At 41.8% G+C, this 18,530-nt stretch overlaps 1 protein-coding gene across 1 annotated transcript; it reads left to right on the top strand.

Moving 5' to 3' along the window:
* The first annotated feature begins 5,763 nt into the window (after window positions 1-5,763).
* ndrg1a (N-myc downstream regulated 1a) lies at window positions 5,764-18,510 on the top strand. Its single transcript, XM_085395140.1, has 16 exons — window positions 5,764-5,919; window positions 9,821-9,895; window positions 10,406-10,441; window positions 12,874-12,979; window positions 13,388-13,508; window positions 13,803-13,865; window positions 13,969-14,029; window positions 14,492-14,578; window positions 14,706-14,762; window positions 14,903-15,006; window positions 15,227-15,283; window positions 15,378-15,429; window positions 15,823-15,870; window positions 16,270-16,305; window positions 16,648-16,699; window positions 17,871-18,510. Exons 2-16 carry the CDS (start codon window positions 9,839-9,841, stop codon window positions 18,128-18,130), a joined length of 1,197 nt encoding a protein of 398 aa, XP_085251266.1. The 5' UTR covers window positions 5,764-5,919; window positions 9,821-9,838; the 3' UTR covers window positions 18,131-18,510.
* The last annotated feature ends 20 nt before the right edge of the window (window positions 18,511-18,530 follow it).

Here is an 18,530-nt window from a genome sequence, read left to right as displayed (position 1 = left end):
GAGAGTGTCATTGCATCTCTTGTAGATGTTTTTTTAAATATATATCAAAGCAGCCAGACATTTCGCCCGGCTTTGTCAGAAGATAACAAAATCCCCACATGTTTCTTAAAGAGGAGTCGAAATTTCCTGCAATTGCCACTGGTTGCCTGACAAGACTAGACTAGCCTTAAAGGTGTGAGTTGGAAGACCACTTTGGGTTTAGCTTTTACATCCTATACAGCCTTGAAACTATATAGCCATGTCCACTATTTCCAGTGGTGGTAGATAGTGAACACGGCTCTGACTTTTGACATGAAGTGAATGAGGTGCGTTCTCTAAATAGTCACAATTTTGAGTCAGTGCAGTCCATAATTTCTTTAATTCCCACACCAGTGACCCTCACCTACTTTCCATTCTACTGATGCCTATATCAACAGCTACACCCATCCATCCTTTCCTTATCTATATTGCTGGACACCACCTTAACCACAACCCAGTTATCCAAGCAGCCGTGCACTCTGTTTATATATAAACACAGTTTTCCTGTTGCGCATCAACTTTTCCTGTGTGAAGGGCAAGTTAGAGCTGAAACCCACCCGCAACACAGCAGGGGCTGTTATCACAGTCTCCCCTCAGTATGCCACAGACCACAGACCCTCCCATTAAAAGATATTACTCCAGCCATTACCTCCAACAATACTTGCAAACTTACTAAGTAATTAAATTGTGCAGTGGAATGAATATCTGCCCAACAGTCCGCATGCATCCCTTTAGTGGGGTGCAGTCTTGCCTGCCAGCTAATATCCTGGCATTCTGACCTCACATATTTTACTCAGGAACCAAAACACAGGCTGGTTAAGGTGCAGTTTCCACTTTAGCGAGCGGTCCAACTTTGTCAGTCAAGGCTGATCTGTGGCTGTTGCTGGAATGTGATGCTGCTGCCAAGATTCACTGTAAAAAAAAAAAAATAGAAGAAGAATTAGGTGGGATTTCCACATTCCTGAAAAAGTTACATTTGTGGGAGAGACGCCATGTAATAGAGCGCAAGAGGCAACAGAGACGCTTTAAAGGGGTTGCACCAATCCTAAGCCTGTACACAACTGCGATTTAAGTGTGGCACTGTGTGAAAACCCACTGAGAGTGTTACTGCAGCTTTGTTTAGCTGTGTCATCAGTACCCACTGTGCCCTGGCATGTTTACTGTGTCTAAACTTGGTGCTGGCGATAAAGATATTAGGCCTATGATGGAGAGACTGTGGCTTTGAGGGGATTAGGGTTAGCTCAATTACGCTCACTGTTTGCATCTTGTTCTGTATGAACTGAGTGTACTCAGGTACGTGCTTGTGCTTCATATAAACGATTTTTAAACGAGCTGCATAGTTGGGTAGCCACTGTTTTGCCTTTTGTTAATAATTTAATGAAATTATGGTTGACTTTAAAGGGCAGTGCACATAACTGGTTATTTGTTAAACTTGATATGTTACCAGTCTTGTGCTTTCGGCTTGTGTAGATAAAAGCCAAAGGTTGCTGATTCCATTTTTAAGAGTGGGACAAACATTGTGGTTTGTCCCACTCCTTTGAGAATGAGTCAGCTGACTGTCTGGTTGTGACTTTCTCTATGTGACTAAACTACTTTCAACAATGTCTGACAAACGGCTTTCGTGTAAGAAGACTGCTCCTTCTCTCTCTTAAGCTGCAATAAAATTAGCTGACAATTATAAATACCTGAAGACAAAGGCATACTTCAGTGGGCAAGGTTTAACTTTTGCCCCCAGGAGGTCACAGGCAGAGACAAACAGTGCTATTAGGATGTTAATGTTCCCTGATTCTATATATCAGGAACGTTTGCCTTGGTTAGTCACTCAGTAACAACCTTATCAACATCAAGAGGACGGTCTTATCAGAGCACTTACTGCACCTTATTGAGACAATCAATATTGAATACAGGTCAGGCTCAAATTTATGATTCAAGAGATGAGAACATGACTACTGATAACATCTCTTTACAATCAAATAAAATGCAACAGTTTGTTTTGTTTGTTGGCGTGTGATGTGTGATAGCAATTGCACAAATTCACTAAACATGTGGATGCTCTCTTTAAAGGACTAAAACGATAACCACACAAAGCAAGTCTGCTCATTTTTTACACTTAAATGCTTCAAATCTTTAAACAAATGTTAATATTAGACAGGGAGCGATTGTGTCAATTATCATGGAAGCTGAGTTCAGTTTCACTAAACACATCCAGACTTGATTACTGTCATACCTGTTGAATCAACAAATCACTTGAAAAGCATCTGTGTGACTAAGTAAGGTACGCTGTAAGATCTGAAAAAGCAACACAAAGCCATTTCCAAGTTTCTGGGACTCCAGTGAACCACAGTGAGAACCATTATCCACCAGTGGCGAAACGTTGGAACAGTGGTGAATCTTGTGGGAGTTGACAGCCTACCGGTTACTCTAAGAGTGCATTGATGACTCATCCAGAAGGTCACAAAAGAGCCAAGAACAACATCTAAAGAACAGTAAAGGTCAGAGTTCATGATTCAACAATAAGAAAGATACTGGGCAAAAGTGGCATCCACGAGAGAGAACAAGGTGACCAAGAAGGACACAAAGGCTCGTCTCAAATCTCTCCCCAAAAAAGTGGAAAAGCCTGTGCAGATGTGCAGATGAGACAAAAGTTTAACTTTTTGTGAGATTCAAGTCCTCTTACACCTGGCATAAAACTAACACAGCAATTCATGAAAAGAACATCATAACAGCTAAACATGGTGGTGGTATATGCAGCTATTAGTTCATGCCCTGAATTCAAAAGCACTTGATCTGATGATCAGTAATCTGAAACTCAGCCTCAAGTCCACTCAAAGGCAGTGAGTGTGGCCTATTCAAAGTCTAGATTTAAACCAAATTTAAACGCTTTGCTATGACCATTAACAGGATGTTTATGATCAGAAATCCTAAAGTGTGGCTAAAATAAAACAACTATGCAAAGAAAAGTGGACCAAATATGAACTGAAATGTGCAAATACGTACTTTAATGGCAGTGTATGTCAGTCATTTCCCTGTGTCTTCAGTCTTTATGCTAAGCTACCAAAGTGATCGTAGCTTCAAATGCAGAACATTTGAAGTGGAATCTTTTCATTTTTTATTTCAGGTGTATTTTCCACAAATATTGAACTATTCTTTTAAAGCTCTCCTTGACCCACGAGAGGCAAAGGTAGCCAGCACACTGCGTTTAATGATTCATCTGCACCCTACTGGTAACTTTGAAAAGTCACTTTTCCACTTTGATCATTTTCGAAAAAGTTTATAAACATTTACCGCTCGAGTCCACACCCATTATTCTCCAAAATATAATGCATTACTCACACATTCACAGTCTCTTACTACGTGACCTACAAACACATGTCATGTGTGTCTGAATCACCTTTTTTTTTTCAGGCTTGTTGCATCATCTCAATTTTCATGACCAGTTGAATCTAGCTCAGAGTCATGCAAACAACCTGGTTTAGGTGTGCGAAATGAATAAAGCAGAGGAAAAACAGATGTGAGGAAACAGCCTACAGTCATGCTGTATATGGTGTAAATACACTTCTGCTGACCAACAGCTGTCAGGGCGATCTTTGACTTTCAGTACAGAAAGCTAACTTTCTGCTCTGTTTGCACTGAACAGCAGCCATGAACTGAGAGATCAAGTACTCTTCAACCCGTTGACCCATTAAAGCCTTGCAAAAAGACAGAGGGCACAAAACAGATTTCCCCTATGACACCACTGTATAGTCCTACTGTATTAGAAATAGAGCTAAAAGTAAAAGAGAAACAAGAATGGAAAGATCTAACGTCCTTGAGTGCTCCTTTGTTTACGTTATTTATTCCCATATCAGTCTTTTGCTTTATGACAGGCCTTACACTCTGTCTCCTTAGACTATCTCAAGTTTTATTGTTCTTTCCTCAACACTGTGTAAAAAGAATGAACGAACACAAACTCACTCAACACAAACAGCAAAATGGAAAGAGAGTGAACCTGACTGTTAAAACAAGGGGGTTTTTTTTTTGGTTTTTTTAAAAACATTCATCTTAATTACCTTAATTCTTCCAAACAACCCGTGGATGGTTGCAGGATGTGCTGGAAGAGTTTTATCTCGTTTATATTGCGAAAAGAAGTCACCAGCTGCTCCCACAAACACAGCCAGGTGAAAGTCCACTGGTTTTATCGTGTACCGAGACACCACGACCTACATATGCTGCACTAAATCGCTCACAGCAGTCTTTCAAAGGTTGTCAGTGCTTCAAAATAATAAGTGGGATGAAGATACAGAACTAGGAAGATGCTCCACAAATACAGGAAATGCTGCATTCTGTTTATACACATTAAGGTGTCGGGTATATATTTTGCTTGTTTGAACTATGCCCATCAGCACTTTTGGTGGTGTCTTGCAGTGTAAGTGACTGACCTGAAATTAGCATAGTGCTCATATTTTTCCCCCCTCCAATGCGCCTATTATCCGATGTGTTCCTATTGAGGGCCTCACATTACAAGTCCACAGTAGTGCTATTGTATCCTGACAAGGACCTTTCACACAGTCATTGCCAATACTAGCACTTATTAGCAGATCCACAGTATAGCAGTCACAGTTTTGCAGATGTGGAAATTTCCACACACGAAAAAAGACCCCTCCACGTTTAACTATGCTCCATGAATGAAAAACCTTTAAAGACAGACTTCACACCAGATGTGTCTGAAATCATTTGTATCGGGGGCTTAAAAGATGTTTCACGCAGTTTCTTGAAGTAACATCTCCACATCTACTCACACAGAAAAAAAAAAACATCCTCCACCATGCTATTGATTATATAGGACAGACCAGCTTTGATTAGTCAATATCCATGCGTTATCAAGGAAAGGCGTTATGATCTAACGCGAGGGAAGGGCTTCCCTTTGTACAGACTTATCTCCTCTTGGCCTCAAATCAAGGTTGCAGGCCTGGCTGCCTTCCTAACTCGGCAGACAATGGCTCAGACACATCTTAAAAAACGGTCACATGCTGCGACTGCAAGAATGTGGAAACACTCGCTTAGTTACAGCAGAGATAATAATAATAATAATGGATACTTTATTGATCCCCATGGGGAAATTACTTGTTTTTCTCTGCATTTGACCCATTCACTCAGTGAAGCAGTGGGCAGCCCACTAAGCAGGCGCCCGGGGAGCAGTGTGTAGGGACGGTACCTTGCTCAGGGGTACCTCAGGGTAGCCGTTAAGTGGATTCGAACCGCCATCATGGGGTGACCACTTTACCTACTGAGCTATCCCTGCCCCTCACAGATAATTTGTAGGTTGGTCTAAGAAAAATAAAAAATAAAATATAAGCATGCATGTTAGAGTCTTTGCACAGCGGAGAAAAGGGGCACACTTGACAGAACTATTAAAGGACAACGTGGGTCTTTAGAAGTTGCAATGCACGTAGTAAGAATGTATACAAAGGACAGATCAGAGGGAGATAAAATATCACACAGTCACTTTAACATTTGAGCTGCGGGGTAGCCCCCCAAATTCCTAAAAATAGGAAGGCAAAAGTCCTAAAATAAAGTCGGCTGTCACCGGGGATAAATCGGGTGGGCGTTCTTTTTTCGTGCATCTCACCCGAGAGTCACAGCTTCCTGGTCATGCAACCGCTGGAAAGCTGCATTCTCAAATCCCACAGCTGGTGTTGCCCAATAGAGGCGGCGGTGGGGAAAGTGGGCCGGGCTGCACGCCCCCAAGCTTTATAAAATTCCCTCATACATCCGCCTGGCGCAACACGTAAACAAAGCAACGTTGCTGTTTCAAAGAGAAAGAAGGAGAGAGAGAGAGAGATTGCAAAAGTTTTGAGGACTTTTTTTCTCCATCTTTTCAGGAAGTTTTCATTTCAGGACAATCATCTGCTAAACCAACAGGTAGGTTTCTTTTTGGAATTATGAACTCTACTATGAACTCCTTTTTTATGGGTTCCAAGGAATTGTGCGCTCACTTCCTACTCAGTTTCCCCGTTATTGACGTTGTCTGTGCGCAACCGCTGAAACACAACTAAAATAAGAAACTAAGGCTGCATTATTTCTTTCCTTTTTCTAACCCCTTTATAGAAACTGGAACCACATTTTTATTTTTGCACATTTAAAAAATGCTTTCTATTACATGTCCACGTGCATTTTCCGAGAGAGCTTTCTCGCACTTTTGGGCATGTTTCTCAAAAAAGATCAAATAATCTGTGGAATGTGTTTCATAGCAAGGAAGGTGCCATGTGTGCAAAGTGTAAAAGATCTTCGCAGATCAACGTTCATGTCACACGTGACACTGGTGGCACGCGAGCACACGGGAAACATGCAGTTTTATGTCAAATGTTGCACTCATCGTGAGGCCAGATAGTTGCATAACAAATCCTCTTTGCTTTCTAGCCTTGGTATTAATGTAACAAACAAACAAACAAACAAACATGCACGAGGGTGGGGGCTGGAGGAGGGAGAGAGACTGGGCTGTGGCTGATGCTGATCGAAGTATTAAACATTTTCTTTATTGACTTAAGGTATTAACAGCAAGTGTTCCAAAATGCATAAATAAATAAATCTTTGCTAGAAAAACAAGACTGCTCCCCATCAGATCTGCGTGACCCCTCCTCACCAACTTCACTATAGAGAGGAAGACGCCCACAATTTGCTATCTCTTACAGTGAAAATGTAGGTCTGTATGAGCTTAGTCCAGCAGGCCTGCTGCTGCTCTGCTGATATTTCAGAACCAGGGATTTGACAGATTAAGCGAGTTCCCAAAGATTAGGGAAGCAATCATTGTTTCTGCAGATGGATGCAGCAGGCTCGTGGATTTAAAAGTATATGGAGGCAGAGGAGTGAAGGGATGACCTGCCCTTGATTCTGGCTCTCTGAAATTGAGACTCTGTCCAAATCTAATCACTACATATGCTTCTTTCTGTCAGTGAACAAAGAGAGTTTGAGCCCATGCTTGTTTTGTAACTTGGATGTTGTGGCTTAAAGCAGCGCACCCCATCTCCTGGATTTACTGTGGAAAACAAGCGCTGATGTTTTACGTAGACCTGAGCCAGAGTTGTTGTTTTCCTCTAAAGCTCAAACCGCAGCATCTCATTGTCAGGTGATATTTTTTAATATTCAGAAAGCCAACAACTGCCCTAATCAGTCATCGAAACCAGTCGGTGTCGAAGCTTGAAAAACTAAAACCTTGACATGAAGTCAAACTGTCAACAAATAAAAATGCTTCAAATAATTTCGAGTTTGTGGTTTTTTTTGGGTTTTTTTTTTTCTGAGCTACACTTTTAGGATCATCTCTTAGAAACGTATATCCTCCCACTGTTTCCTGTTTAAGATTGCATAACAGTCTCACTTCTGCCAAGCCAAAGCTGTTTCAGTTACTGCTTTTGTTTCGTTTCTTTCCTTCTGCAATGACATTTTTCTAACAGGAGCCTTTGCATGCAGGGACAACTGCTGCCACTGGCACCTCTTTGTGCTGAGGCCGGTTTTAAAGAAGGCACCGAAGGCAAATTCCTGTGAGGGAGCACGCTCATCTTAAAATCTGAGAATAGTCTTTTACCCAATGTGGCCAAATTTGAGGAAGCGATTGTGCTCGGTGTGCCACAATATTAAGAGCAGCAGAGCAGCCTTGCGTTCAGTGTTATTCACTCCATCTCATGTTATTCATCGACATTATAAATACATTTTAAGTGTAATGGGCCACTGTTGAATATTTATCTCTTTCCATGACAGTCGTTTGAAATCATTTCATAAAACATGTCACAGCAGCAGCACTCCTATCGTGTTGCTTAGGCTCAGACTCTGGCGTGGGTAAACTAACACTTCCCCTTTCTGCACTCCTCTCAAAGAGGTGAAACATTAGCTCAGCTTGGCTAACACCACAGGTGTAAACAGCAGGTGACCTAGTTGTCTTAGCCTGCTGCTCTGTCAGAGCTTCTCTCTGATGTCGACATGCTGGCAGGTAGTGACTGGTAGCCAAGCTTGAAAAGAGATGCGTGCTTTTATTTCATTAATTTAGTTTCTGTTGTTTTCCATTTGGTCCCACGTTGTCATTTACTCACCAAAGTGAGTAAATCAAAGTACAGCACACCTGTAAGTCCCATAAGATTTACAAAAAGAAAAAGAGACACCAGATATGATAAATGTTGCTTTTCCATATGGGTGAACTTACTTGTCTGGTTTTATTTTTTGCTGTTTGCAAAAAAAGGCTTAAAAACAGAAAACAGGCCGAGAGGTTTGCTCATGTTGACATGGGAAATTACATCCCCCCCCCCTCCATTTTTTTCAAATTATATAATCAAAAATGGCCTGAGCATTTTCTTTTTCTTTCGATATTATGAAAATCATAAACATGGTTTCTGTTACATGGCTGTGGAATCTCAGCGGGGGCTGCTCTCTTGTCCTCTTCAACAAAGCTCCTGCAGTGTAACCGCAGCCATGTTTTTGGAAGGGCCGCAGTGAACAAACGAACCTGTTGTTTGATACTCCTCTTCCTCTGCGGCGCTGTGAGAGCTGCCTGGCGCTGGTGTGTGTTCTCCTCATCAGAGAAACACAGGCATACAGGTGTTTGTGTGTACCCAGGGCGTATTCTGCCAGACACCCATATCTGAAACATGAGTTGCTTCCTCTAAATGGCAAACTTGCTCTGATGAGCACTCTGCAATTCTGAAGGTTGATTAAGTTTTTTTTCTTTCTATTTTCTATTTTTGCTGGGGATGTTGGTTAAGACAAAGAGAGGCACGAGAGCACAAAAGACATTGTCAAAGCCTGGAAATGGCAAACGGAGAGACTTCACCCAAACAGAAACCAAGATAAACACAGAAAGTGACAGGAAGCGCAAGCAGGGCGCTGAAAAGAAGCTGGGAAGTTTAGATGGGAACCAGGGTGTCAGTTGCTTCCTGTATATGGATGTGTGTCTTGGTCATCATGGCCCCCCCGCTTCAGCTGTGGGAGAGAAGTGGGCAAGCCCCTGGCCTGCTGCGGCCAGTGGACAAAGGGCTCTCTTAACTGGCTAATTTGATTTGCATGCAGAGTCACAGCCTACATGCTCTATTCCAACACAGCATCATGATCTGCACAGCCTGGCTTCTCTTCCAGTTTTCTGCCCCTCTGTACAACTCTTCATCTTTCTTTTCCTTTTAATGTTGTCATTAAGCCCCACTTTGATGTTATTTTATGAAATGTCTTCCCAATCCCGAAACCTGGATTTAGGGAGGGTCTTTTTCAGCTCTAAGTTCAGTGGATAATTAACTTGAGTCCAATCTTCAAAGTGCATGTGTAGTAGATCTTTTTTTTCTTTTAAATCTTTCAGCAGGGTGAGAATTACCCAAAAATCATACTTCCTCTTCCCCTCACAGCCAAACCTTGCTTTGTGCCTGTCAGCCACCTTGCGCACTGTCTTTCAGGTTATCCATGTGTTTCTCATGTAGGCGGTTCGCAGGTGTGGTCCGTTATGTGAGCCGCATGTTACTGCAGATAACTGCTGCAAGCCTCTGCATGTTGCGAGTGTGTCTTGGACTATATTAAACTTAAGCCCTCTTTACTTTCGTGTGGAGAAACACACCCAGCCAAAGTTCAAGCAGGCCTCATTCTATTGTCTGCAACTCCTCAATTCTGACAAAAGTCTCCCAGCAGTCCCCTTAAAGACGCTTAGGAGCAAAAGAAAGGGACAAATCTGTACTTTAACAGGCCTTTAATCACTCTTTTATTTTAAAATACAGTAATGCATATAAAAACCTTGATCCTCGTACACAGAAATATGCTGAACCAGTCATTAACTAATTGCTCCGATCTCTCCCAGGCTCTGCAGCTCTTTGAAATGGATGATATCCAGGTTGTTGAGTCCAAACCCCTGCTGGTTGACAGGGAGCTGCCGGTATGTTTTGTGCAAAGTTTTGTTTAACGGTGACTCTCAGATAAATCTTAAGCTGTTGGAGTTCTATGCTGTCAAGCTTTGTATGCTTTTTGCTGATTTATTTGTGCCTCTTAGCTTGACTTTTCTTTAGATATAACTTTTGGGATATTGGTGCTTTTATATGAGAACGTAATCACTGAACACTTCATAAATTTCTATACACAGATTTCCAAAATATGCACAGTAAAAGACAATTAAGCTGTCTGTGGTCGGCTGTGTGTTAGAAAAATGGAACTAGTGCAATAAGAAAATCATGCATATGCACCAGAATACCACAGTATGATTCGCTTTCACATAATTTCACAGAATGTTCTTCATGTTTGATGCATTATGTTGACTGTGCAGTCAAAATTATACTTGATTCAGGTTGGGTTCAGTGATGGGAACCGACTTTGGGATATTAGATTATAGCTTGTTGCACCGTAATCATGTTATCTTTTATGTTTTCATTCCTCTTTTCTCTCTTTCCAGGGCTTGAGAGAGGCTGTGCAGCAGCTTGTAACCAAGGTATGTTTGCATAAACACACATTAAACACTTTATCATTCTGACAAGTTGCAACATTTTGTTTTAGCAGTTAAATCCACTGCTTGGTATCTCATAACTTTACCTTGAATAGTACCATCTAGTGGCTGATAAAATGAAATACTTTGATAATTATTAACATAGCTGTGGCACTACCTCATTGACCTTTTATCTGCTGTGATTTTATTAGGACAGAAACCTAATTAGGGTTCCACTAACTGAGTCAGCTACAGGAAGTGATGAAATGCATGTTGAACTGGATTTGATGATGCAGCCTATCGGGAGAAACTGCATGTGTTTTGGTGCTGCTGAGTCTGGGGGCGATCCTAACACCCTGTACAGAGCTCCTTATAGTCAGAAAACATTTGCTGCCTCTTGAATCTGTGTTGTTTTTAAATAACAGTAGGTGTGAGAAGTGCATTGGTTTCAACTTAAAAAAATCTTTTCTTCAAACTTCATGCGAATTTAAGGGTTTTGTGCTCAGGCAGTGTGTGGATGGGGTTCTTTTACTGAGAGTCTGAGCTCCATCAGAGTCCTTCTGACTTTCTTTGCTGTGACACTGACAGATTGGTTGACCTAAAGTATCCAGGGCAAGTGTTTGATGTCTCTGTGGGGACTAAGCTTCCAACAGTCAGTCGCGCAGGATTAGTTGGCTCTGATGATATTCCCTGATTTTTATTAGCGAATGCATTCATGACACCTGGACACACACACACATACACAAAAAAGAAATTCCACTGTAAGTTTCACAGATGTGCGTGTGTGCTTATGAACACTCTGTACACACAGACACATGCTCGCTGCCTTGCAGGATTATCTCCACTGCGTAGTCTCCACGCTTGAGTGTGCCCTGCAAAGCGTGGGTGGAGCGAGCTGTGGTGAATCCTGTACATTACATTTCGTAAATAGGTTTTACCTCCTTGCTGGATGTTCCTGACAAGTAGATCCCATGCAGTTAGAACTGGTTTGGGGGTAAAAAACAAACTACCTAATAGGTTGTCTCGTGACATACCCTTGACCTGCTGATGGATCACCATAGAGCTGCTGTTGGTTAATAATAAACCTTCATATAAACAGTTTAAGTTTAAAATTATTAGAAATAAAGAAATGAATGACAATGTAAAAGCAATTTTTAGCTAATAATCACTCTACATATTTAGATTTTATAGAAAAAAACTTTTTTTTAAAGGAGTTAAATGTTTTTTTTAGTCTAGTTCTTAAAACTGATTTATTCATGGATTATGGCAGTATTTATATTTGGAGAAATTTTTAAAACTTCGTTTCACTATTTAACTAAATTTTTAATGTATTATGGGTGAGTTTTAACCAAATACCGAATGTGTAATTTAGAAACAAATCAAAGATTTTCATCAAAAGGGCTCAGTCTAGTCTCGAAAGACTGTTTGCTGCCGTATATCGTGCAGGATCTATATTTAATTACCAACACTAAGTTAAGTCTTTGTTTTTGTAAATCTTCTCCCCTAAATATTACTGAATAATAGCTGCTGCCTCATTTATTCATCATGTTTTGCCACTCATCGCATGCTCATACTTATCATGTCAGCGCAGTAGCTGATGCCCCTCTCTGACATTGGCTGATCCAATTTAAGGATATCTTCATCTAGAATTAGCTTGTTTTGACCAGCCTGCAAGGCACCATGGGAGGCCAGGAGCTTAGGCCAACTGGTAAGCAGCAGGGGTATAAAATGCAGTTCTCACTGAAGGGCTGAACGACTTCAGAGGCTTACCAGCTCTTGGATCTATAGCTCAGAGAGCCACTGTAACTACAGTTTTCAGTAGCAAGCAGTGTTTAACTCTATTCCTGCAAACATGGTTCTGGAGGATCCTGATGTGGAAATGATTGTCGCTGAGATTGAAGTGAGCGTGAGTAGACTAAAAGCTTTATTAAAATGTTTGCTGTAGTTTCCAGCGGATTTGTGGGATTATGCTGCCTGCTGGACAATCGATACTAAAGTTGGAGTTGTTGCACAGGTGCTAAACGGGGAAAAAAATATTCTTCTTTTGTGGCTCATGTGGAAAAAATGTGTTGTGTTTTACAGTGGCCAGCCTTTTGAAATGGCTTTGCTTACTTTTCAGTTGGTAAAGTAGATAGAAAACTAATATATTTAATGGAATGATAAACCTCTGTAACGAGATGCGGCATGGTTGGGTAAATTATTCCTGGTGAAGAGCCTATCATTTAGATTTTCCATCAAAAAAACAGGCTAATTATTGGAGGTTGTATTTAACAAAAGTATTTCAAATATTACTGCAACAGCTTTACGTTGTCATATTGACTATGCAGCCCTGTTGCACCAGCATCAAGGAGTAACTTTAAAGAAATATATATAAATATATTTATGTATTTTTTGTAACCTGGAGCTATAAAAGTATGGTCATGTCTGTGTATCTATAGGAGCACGATGTGGAGACTCCTAATGGAAGAATTCACTGTACAATGAAGGGGGTTCCCAAGGGGGACAGACCAGTCATTCTCACCTTCCATGACGTCGGCCTGAACTGTAAGCCTACCTCATTATTTCCTTTATCTTGGTGAAACGTGCTGTGGTACCGAAGGCCTTGTGTGTTTTGAATGATCATACCAATTAAAATGAAATTAGTTTCTCTGAACTACCTTTATATTAAGTCTATCTAAGTATCTAAGCTGGACTTATAACCCTTGTATCCACGCTATCATTTTACACTCGGTCATGTTTGTGTATCTGTAGGAGGAGGTGTGGAGACTCCTCGTGGAGTCTTCCATGATTTCTTTTTTCTTTTTTTTGTAATGAAGTCAGATTTTGTAAGATGATTGCTCACGGCACCTCCAAACCTGAGATTTGCTCATCTATTCAGGCGGTTTGAGTTCTTCTTTCCCCCTCTATTAAGAACCACTCATCCAACTCCACCATCTTTTCACTGTTTTCCAGACAAAACCTGCTGGAACACGCTCTTCGACCATGAGGACATGGCGGAAATCATGCAGCACTTTGCTGTGTGTCACGTCGATGCCCCGGGGCAGCATGAAGGAGCAAACACCTTTTCCACTGGGTGAGCCAGATGCACACATGCATGTGCGCACACAGTCACAAACAGAGAGACACTTAATGTATGTCAAGCAGTCTGTGACCTCAGAATCAACAGGTAGATCACTGTGAATGTGCTTAAGGTGACCTAATTTGACAAGTATTATCTCTTGTTCAGCCTAATCTCTGCTTTAATGGTGAGACTTTGCCTTATGTTAAGATTAGCTGAACACAAACTGCTGTCAGGAGTTGATAACGGTAATATAAGACCATTGCTGATTAGATAGTGTCTGTAACAATACTCTTTTTGTTTCCCCAGATATGAGTACCCTTCTATGGACCAACTCGCTGAGTCTCTCCCACTGGTCTTAAAGCATTTTGGGTAAATTGAGCTCCGGTTCCCAGCCTGACACTTCACCCTTTATATTTGAGACACTTTCTAACCGGTTGTTCTAACAGTACCCCTCTACTTTTGTGCACTCTAGCCTGAAAAGTGTGATTGGCATGGGCATGGGAGCCGGGGCCTACATTCTGTCCAGATTTGCTGTGAGTTTACCCCACGCTCTCTCAGTCACACTTAATATTTTCAGTATTAATCAATCTTGGATTAGCAGAGCTGGCTAATGGGTTTCTGCTCTTGGCTGATTTTTGGCAACACACTGCCGCTTATTGCTTGAGCCTGCAGAGCCATGAAAGCCTCAGGAATGTACAAGATCAGCTCACCACTAACACTGTGCTCAATAGTAAGCCCCCCTCCCCGCTGACACAAAGCTGGCAAAGATGCAACATTTAACTCTTTGCAGCCTTTACTTTAACTAGTTCTATATTGTTCAACAGGGCACGATATAACATTAAAGAGCTTTAGATTAAAACCTAACCCTCACCAAATTGGGCAACAATAAATAAATAGATGGGCTATACAAAATATTTTTTTAAATCGGTTGTGGGGCACATATTTAGCGAAATGTGTCGTGGTTTATTTCTAAAGTTCATTTATGTATCTTTTAGCTGGACTACCCAAATATGGTAGAAGGCCTTGTTCTCATCAACATCAACTCGTGTGCTGAGGGATGGATGGACTGGGCTGCACACAAGGTAATGCGCGTATAAACACACATATGAGCACCTACAACTGTTCAAACCATTTCCAAAAACTGTGGTAACTTTGACTTTTGGATTTGCAGAACCATTAAAGCTAAACATAGCTTTTTCTGTTTTTTAGATCAGTGGCTGGACTCACGCACAGCCCGACATGATCATCACCCACCTGTTTGGAAAGGTAAAGATTCAAATTCTCATTATTAAATTAATTAATATCTTCATTACGCTTAAAGTACCTCTGTAAACTGAAACTAGGATTTTAGTTAGATTCATTTGTAGGTCGTGGGTTTAACCCGTCTTTTGTTTTGGGTACCGCAGGAGGAAATTCAGCACAACCATGATCTAATTGCCACATACCGCCACCACATCATGAATGACATGAACCTGTTTAACCTGCATCTCTTTGTCAAGTCCTATGAAAGGTAAGCACAGCATCTAGTTTATGTAAATGTTTCATGATATAATCTTGGTGTTTGAGTTCATACACTCTAATGGAAAGTGTGGTGGCTCCTTAGTGTAGTGCTGTACACATTTGAGATACCGATCCCTGTGGAGTTGAGTCAGGGAGGCCATCGGGTGCAAAAATTAGGGAGCAGCCGAAAGTAGCGTGTTCTGCGCACTAACAGATGTGTCTGTCTACAGTCGAAGGGATCTGGAAATTGAGAGGCCAGTCCCTGGAAGCCATGCCAGAACCCTCAAGTAAGTTGTTCTCAAAAACGGCATCAGCTTAAATGAAACAATGTTATTTCTAACACGGAAACATTCACTGTGTGGTTGTGTGTCCTTTATCCAGGTGCCCTTCTCTGCTGGTGGTTGGCGATAGCTCTCCTGCTGTGGAGGCCGTGGTGAGTTCACATGGCTCAAGTGCTAATGATTAGACTTCCCACTGCCGTTAACACGGTTCAACTTGTGCTGGACGTGTTTTCCATTCGCTTCAGTCGTCTGCTTAAGCCCAAGAGATATGCAAGGATAAGTGCTTAAGGACAACAGTTTAGCATGTCTTAGGCAAGAACCGAATTGGAAACAGAAACGGAGTGATGCAGATCAGCTTTAATCTGTTAAAGTTAAGAGATTTGTGTGACTGCTGCTGCTTTCAGCTGCAAACAGGTCCCAAATCCAAAACGTATTTGTTAGTATATATTATCCATAGGAATAACCGGATTAAGCACACAACATTAAAAACTTGTTGGTCATCACACATCATTTGCCTAATAAATGTTTTGCGTTTGTTCCTGCAGGTTGAGTGCAACACTAAGCTGGACCCCACAAAGGCCACCCTTCTTAAGGTGAGGGCCCCACTCATTCCCTCTGTTGTGGCCTTTACCCCACACCTCCTGTCTCATCCAGATTATAACCACCTTGATGAAAACTCATCTGCTGATAAGATTCCATTGGCTCAGCATTTACCTGGTGATATATTAACCAGTGGTATGACAGCTGAGCGTTTCCCCAGAGCTCACTGACCTACTTCGGCTGGCCTGTGGCGAGCTTTTTATGAACCGCATCTCAAATCAAATGGCTGTTTGACTTAAAGTGGTGCCTTTTACTGGGGTTAACGGTTCTGCGTGTTCAAATTGGACTTAATGAGCGCTGTGGGGGGTTATGGAGTGTGCACGATGCTGCACGAATACACAAGTGACAACATGCAAAATTCTAATTTTGTGTTCTTTTACTCTTCTCCCCAGATGGCCGACTGCGGTGGCATGCCCCAGGTTGACCAGGTGTGTATGTGTGAAAAAGAAAATAGGGAGGGGGAAATAACATGAGAGACATTGATGCTGTAGAACAGGCTGGACAGGGCTGGATAATCAGCACACGGGGTCAGGTGGAGGGGTGGATGGCGTAGGAGGGTGGCACTTAAGAGCATTAACAAGTACCAGACATGAACCACAGTTGTCAGGTTGTAATCCTCCAAACTGCACAGCACCTGTTCATAACAGCTGTCATATCACAAACCCTGGGAAGTAAGCTGGTGGCTGAGAGCTTGAACCTGTCAATGTTATGCAAACAAATATAATAATTACTGAAAAGAGGACTGATTATCTTTATGTTCTTCTCTGCAGCCTGGCAAGCTGACCGAGGCGTTCAAGTACTTCATTCAGGGCATGGGATACAGTAAGTATCACATACTTTCACTTTGTTTTACTGAGATATGTTCAGATTAAAGTTTCTTCTTCCAACGTGCATGAAAATAAAAACGACACAGAAAAAAATGCCTGCCATCACCGGTGCTTACAGATGTAAAAGATGTATATTCTGCCACCTTGTGGTGAGAGAAAGATCTCTTAGCCTTCGAGTTCACCTCATCCAGTGTTGAAAATCAAACACTCTGAAAACATTAATGCACTAATTAATTTTGTTAGGCTCCTCATTACGTTGCTGAGACCAGTAATATAATTTCTAGTTTAGAATAGCACATTAAACCTTACGTATTCCCACACATCAGCACAAACGGCTACCCTAAGAAGGACATGCACAAGATCTGAGCACTCGAGTGTCACATTCTTGTCTCTTTACGTGCCAAAATTTATTATTTATGATGAACTGCACTGAGAATGCCCCCTTTGAGAATTTTTGCAATTGGTCAAATGCGCTCCACAAAGTGAGTTCAAAGCATGTTTGATTATTCAGATACTTTAGGATCTTGTGTAACTCTTGCAGGTGACTCAGTTGTTTGATTTCTGACTGTAATGTGATTAATGAATTTGGGAACAGGAATGCTTGACTGTACCAATGTACACACAAATATAAGGTGATTATAATAATGCCCCAACACAGCCTTCGCACCCCTTGTTTTTATGATTGATTAGGGCTTGTACTCACTATGATGTAACTAATGCTCAAAGGACAGACCATATGTGCACCCACTGGCAACTTTATTATACACAGCCATTCAGCTGATTTAATAACTAATCAGCCAATCACACGGGAACAGTTCAGTTAATTTGGGCATGTAGACATGGTCAAGACAGCCTGCTGAAGGTCGAATTGAATTTGACAACTTTGCACTACTGCTCTCAAGCATAAAGTATTCGCTGTTTAGTTTAAATGGTGTCCGTGTGAACTTTCATTTGACTGACACGTTTGCATTTGCTGATGACAGTAGAACCAATTTTAATTGTCTGCATCTGTTTGGATGGCTTGCTTTCATTGTAACAACACGTGGCAATTTATATGCTCGCCATACATTTATTACAAAATTCTGCAAATCTTCTTGAAGGTTGTGATGAAAGGTAGTGAGCAATGGGAAAGTGGACGTCAGTAAATTCTTTTCCTCTTCCCTCAGTGCCTGCTGCCAGCATGACCCGCCTTGTTCGCTCCCGCACTGCCTCTGGCTCTAGCGTCACCTCGTTCGACGGCAACCGCTCCCGCTCCCACACCAGCGAGGGAAACCGCTCCCGCTCCCACACCAACGAGGGCAGCCGCAGCCGCAGCCACACGACTGAGAATCCGCACGGCCGCTCCCACACAGACAGCTCCATGGACACCACGGCCAACAACAACGTGGACCAAGGCGTGAGCAAGTCCGCCGAAGTGTCCTGCTAAATAACCCTCCACTCAGCAGACATCCAAACCTCTCAAGGATCCCCTTCAGTCTCTGCTGCGCTACCTCTAATTCACACCTGGCCCATCAACCTGGAATTGTTTAAAAGAGAGGGGAAAAAAAGAAATAAAAAAACGCACAATACACACTCACCTGCAGATTTCTCAGTGCAGATGAGTTGCCCTAGTTTGGAAATATGTTTGAGTAAGAAGTTGAGGTCGTGTTTATTGATTGCAAGCAGAAAATGTTTGGGGCCACAGTGTAATTGGAGGCAACGCAGCATTTGGGGACATCGAAGCAGAGAATGTCGGAGAAAGCTGTGGCTAAGAGTACACCAGCTTGTAATATATCCCTCATAATCTCGCATACAAAAAAAAAACAACCTCCCCTTCATCTTTCCCT

This window comes from Rhamphochromis longiceps, linkage group LG22 (genome assembly GCF_057381845.1).
Source record: "Rhamphochromis longiceps isolate RC_006_pf linkage group LG22, R_longiceps_female_GT1.1, whole genome shotgun sequence".
Lineage (NCBI taxonomy): Eukaryota > Metazoa > Chordata > Actinopteri > Cichliformes > Cichlidae > Rhamphochromis > Rhamphochromis longiceps.
The sequence above is the reverse complement of the archived record's forward strand: the minus strand, read 5'-3'. Positions and strand labels throughout refer to the sequence as shown.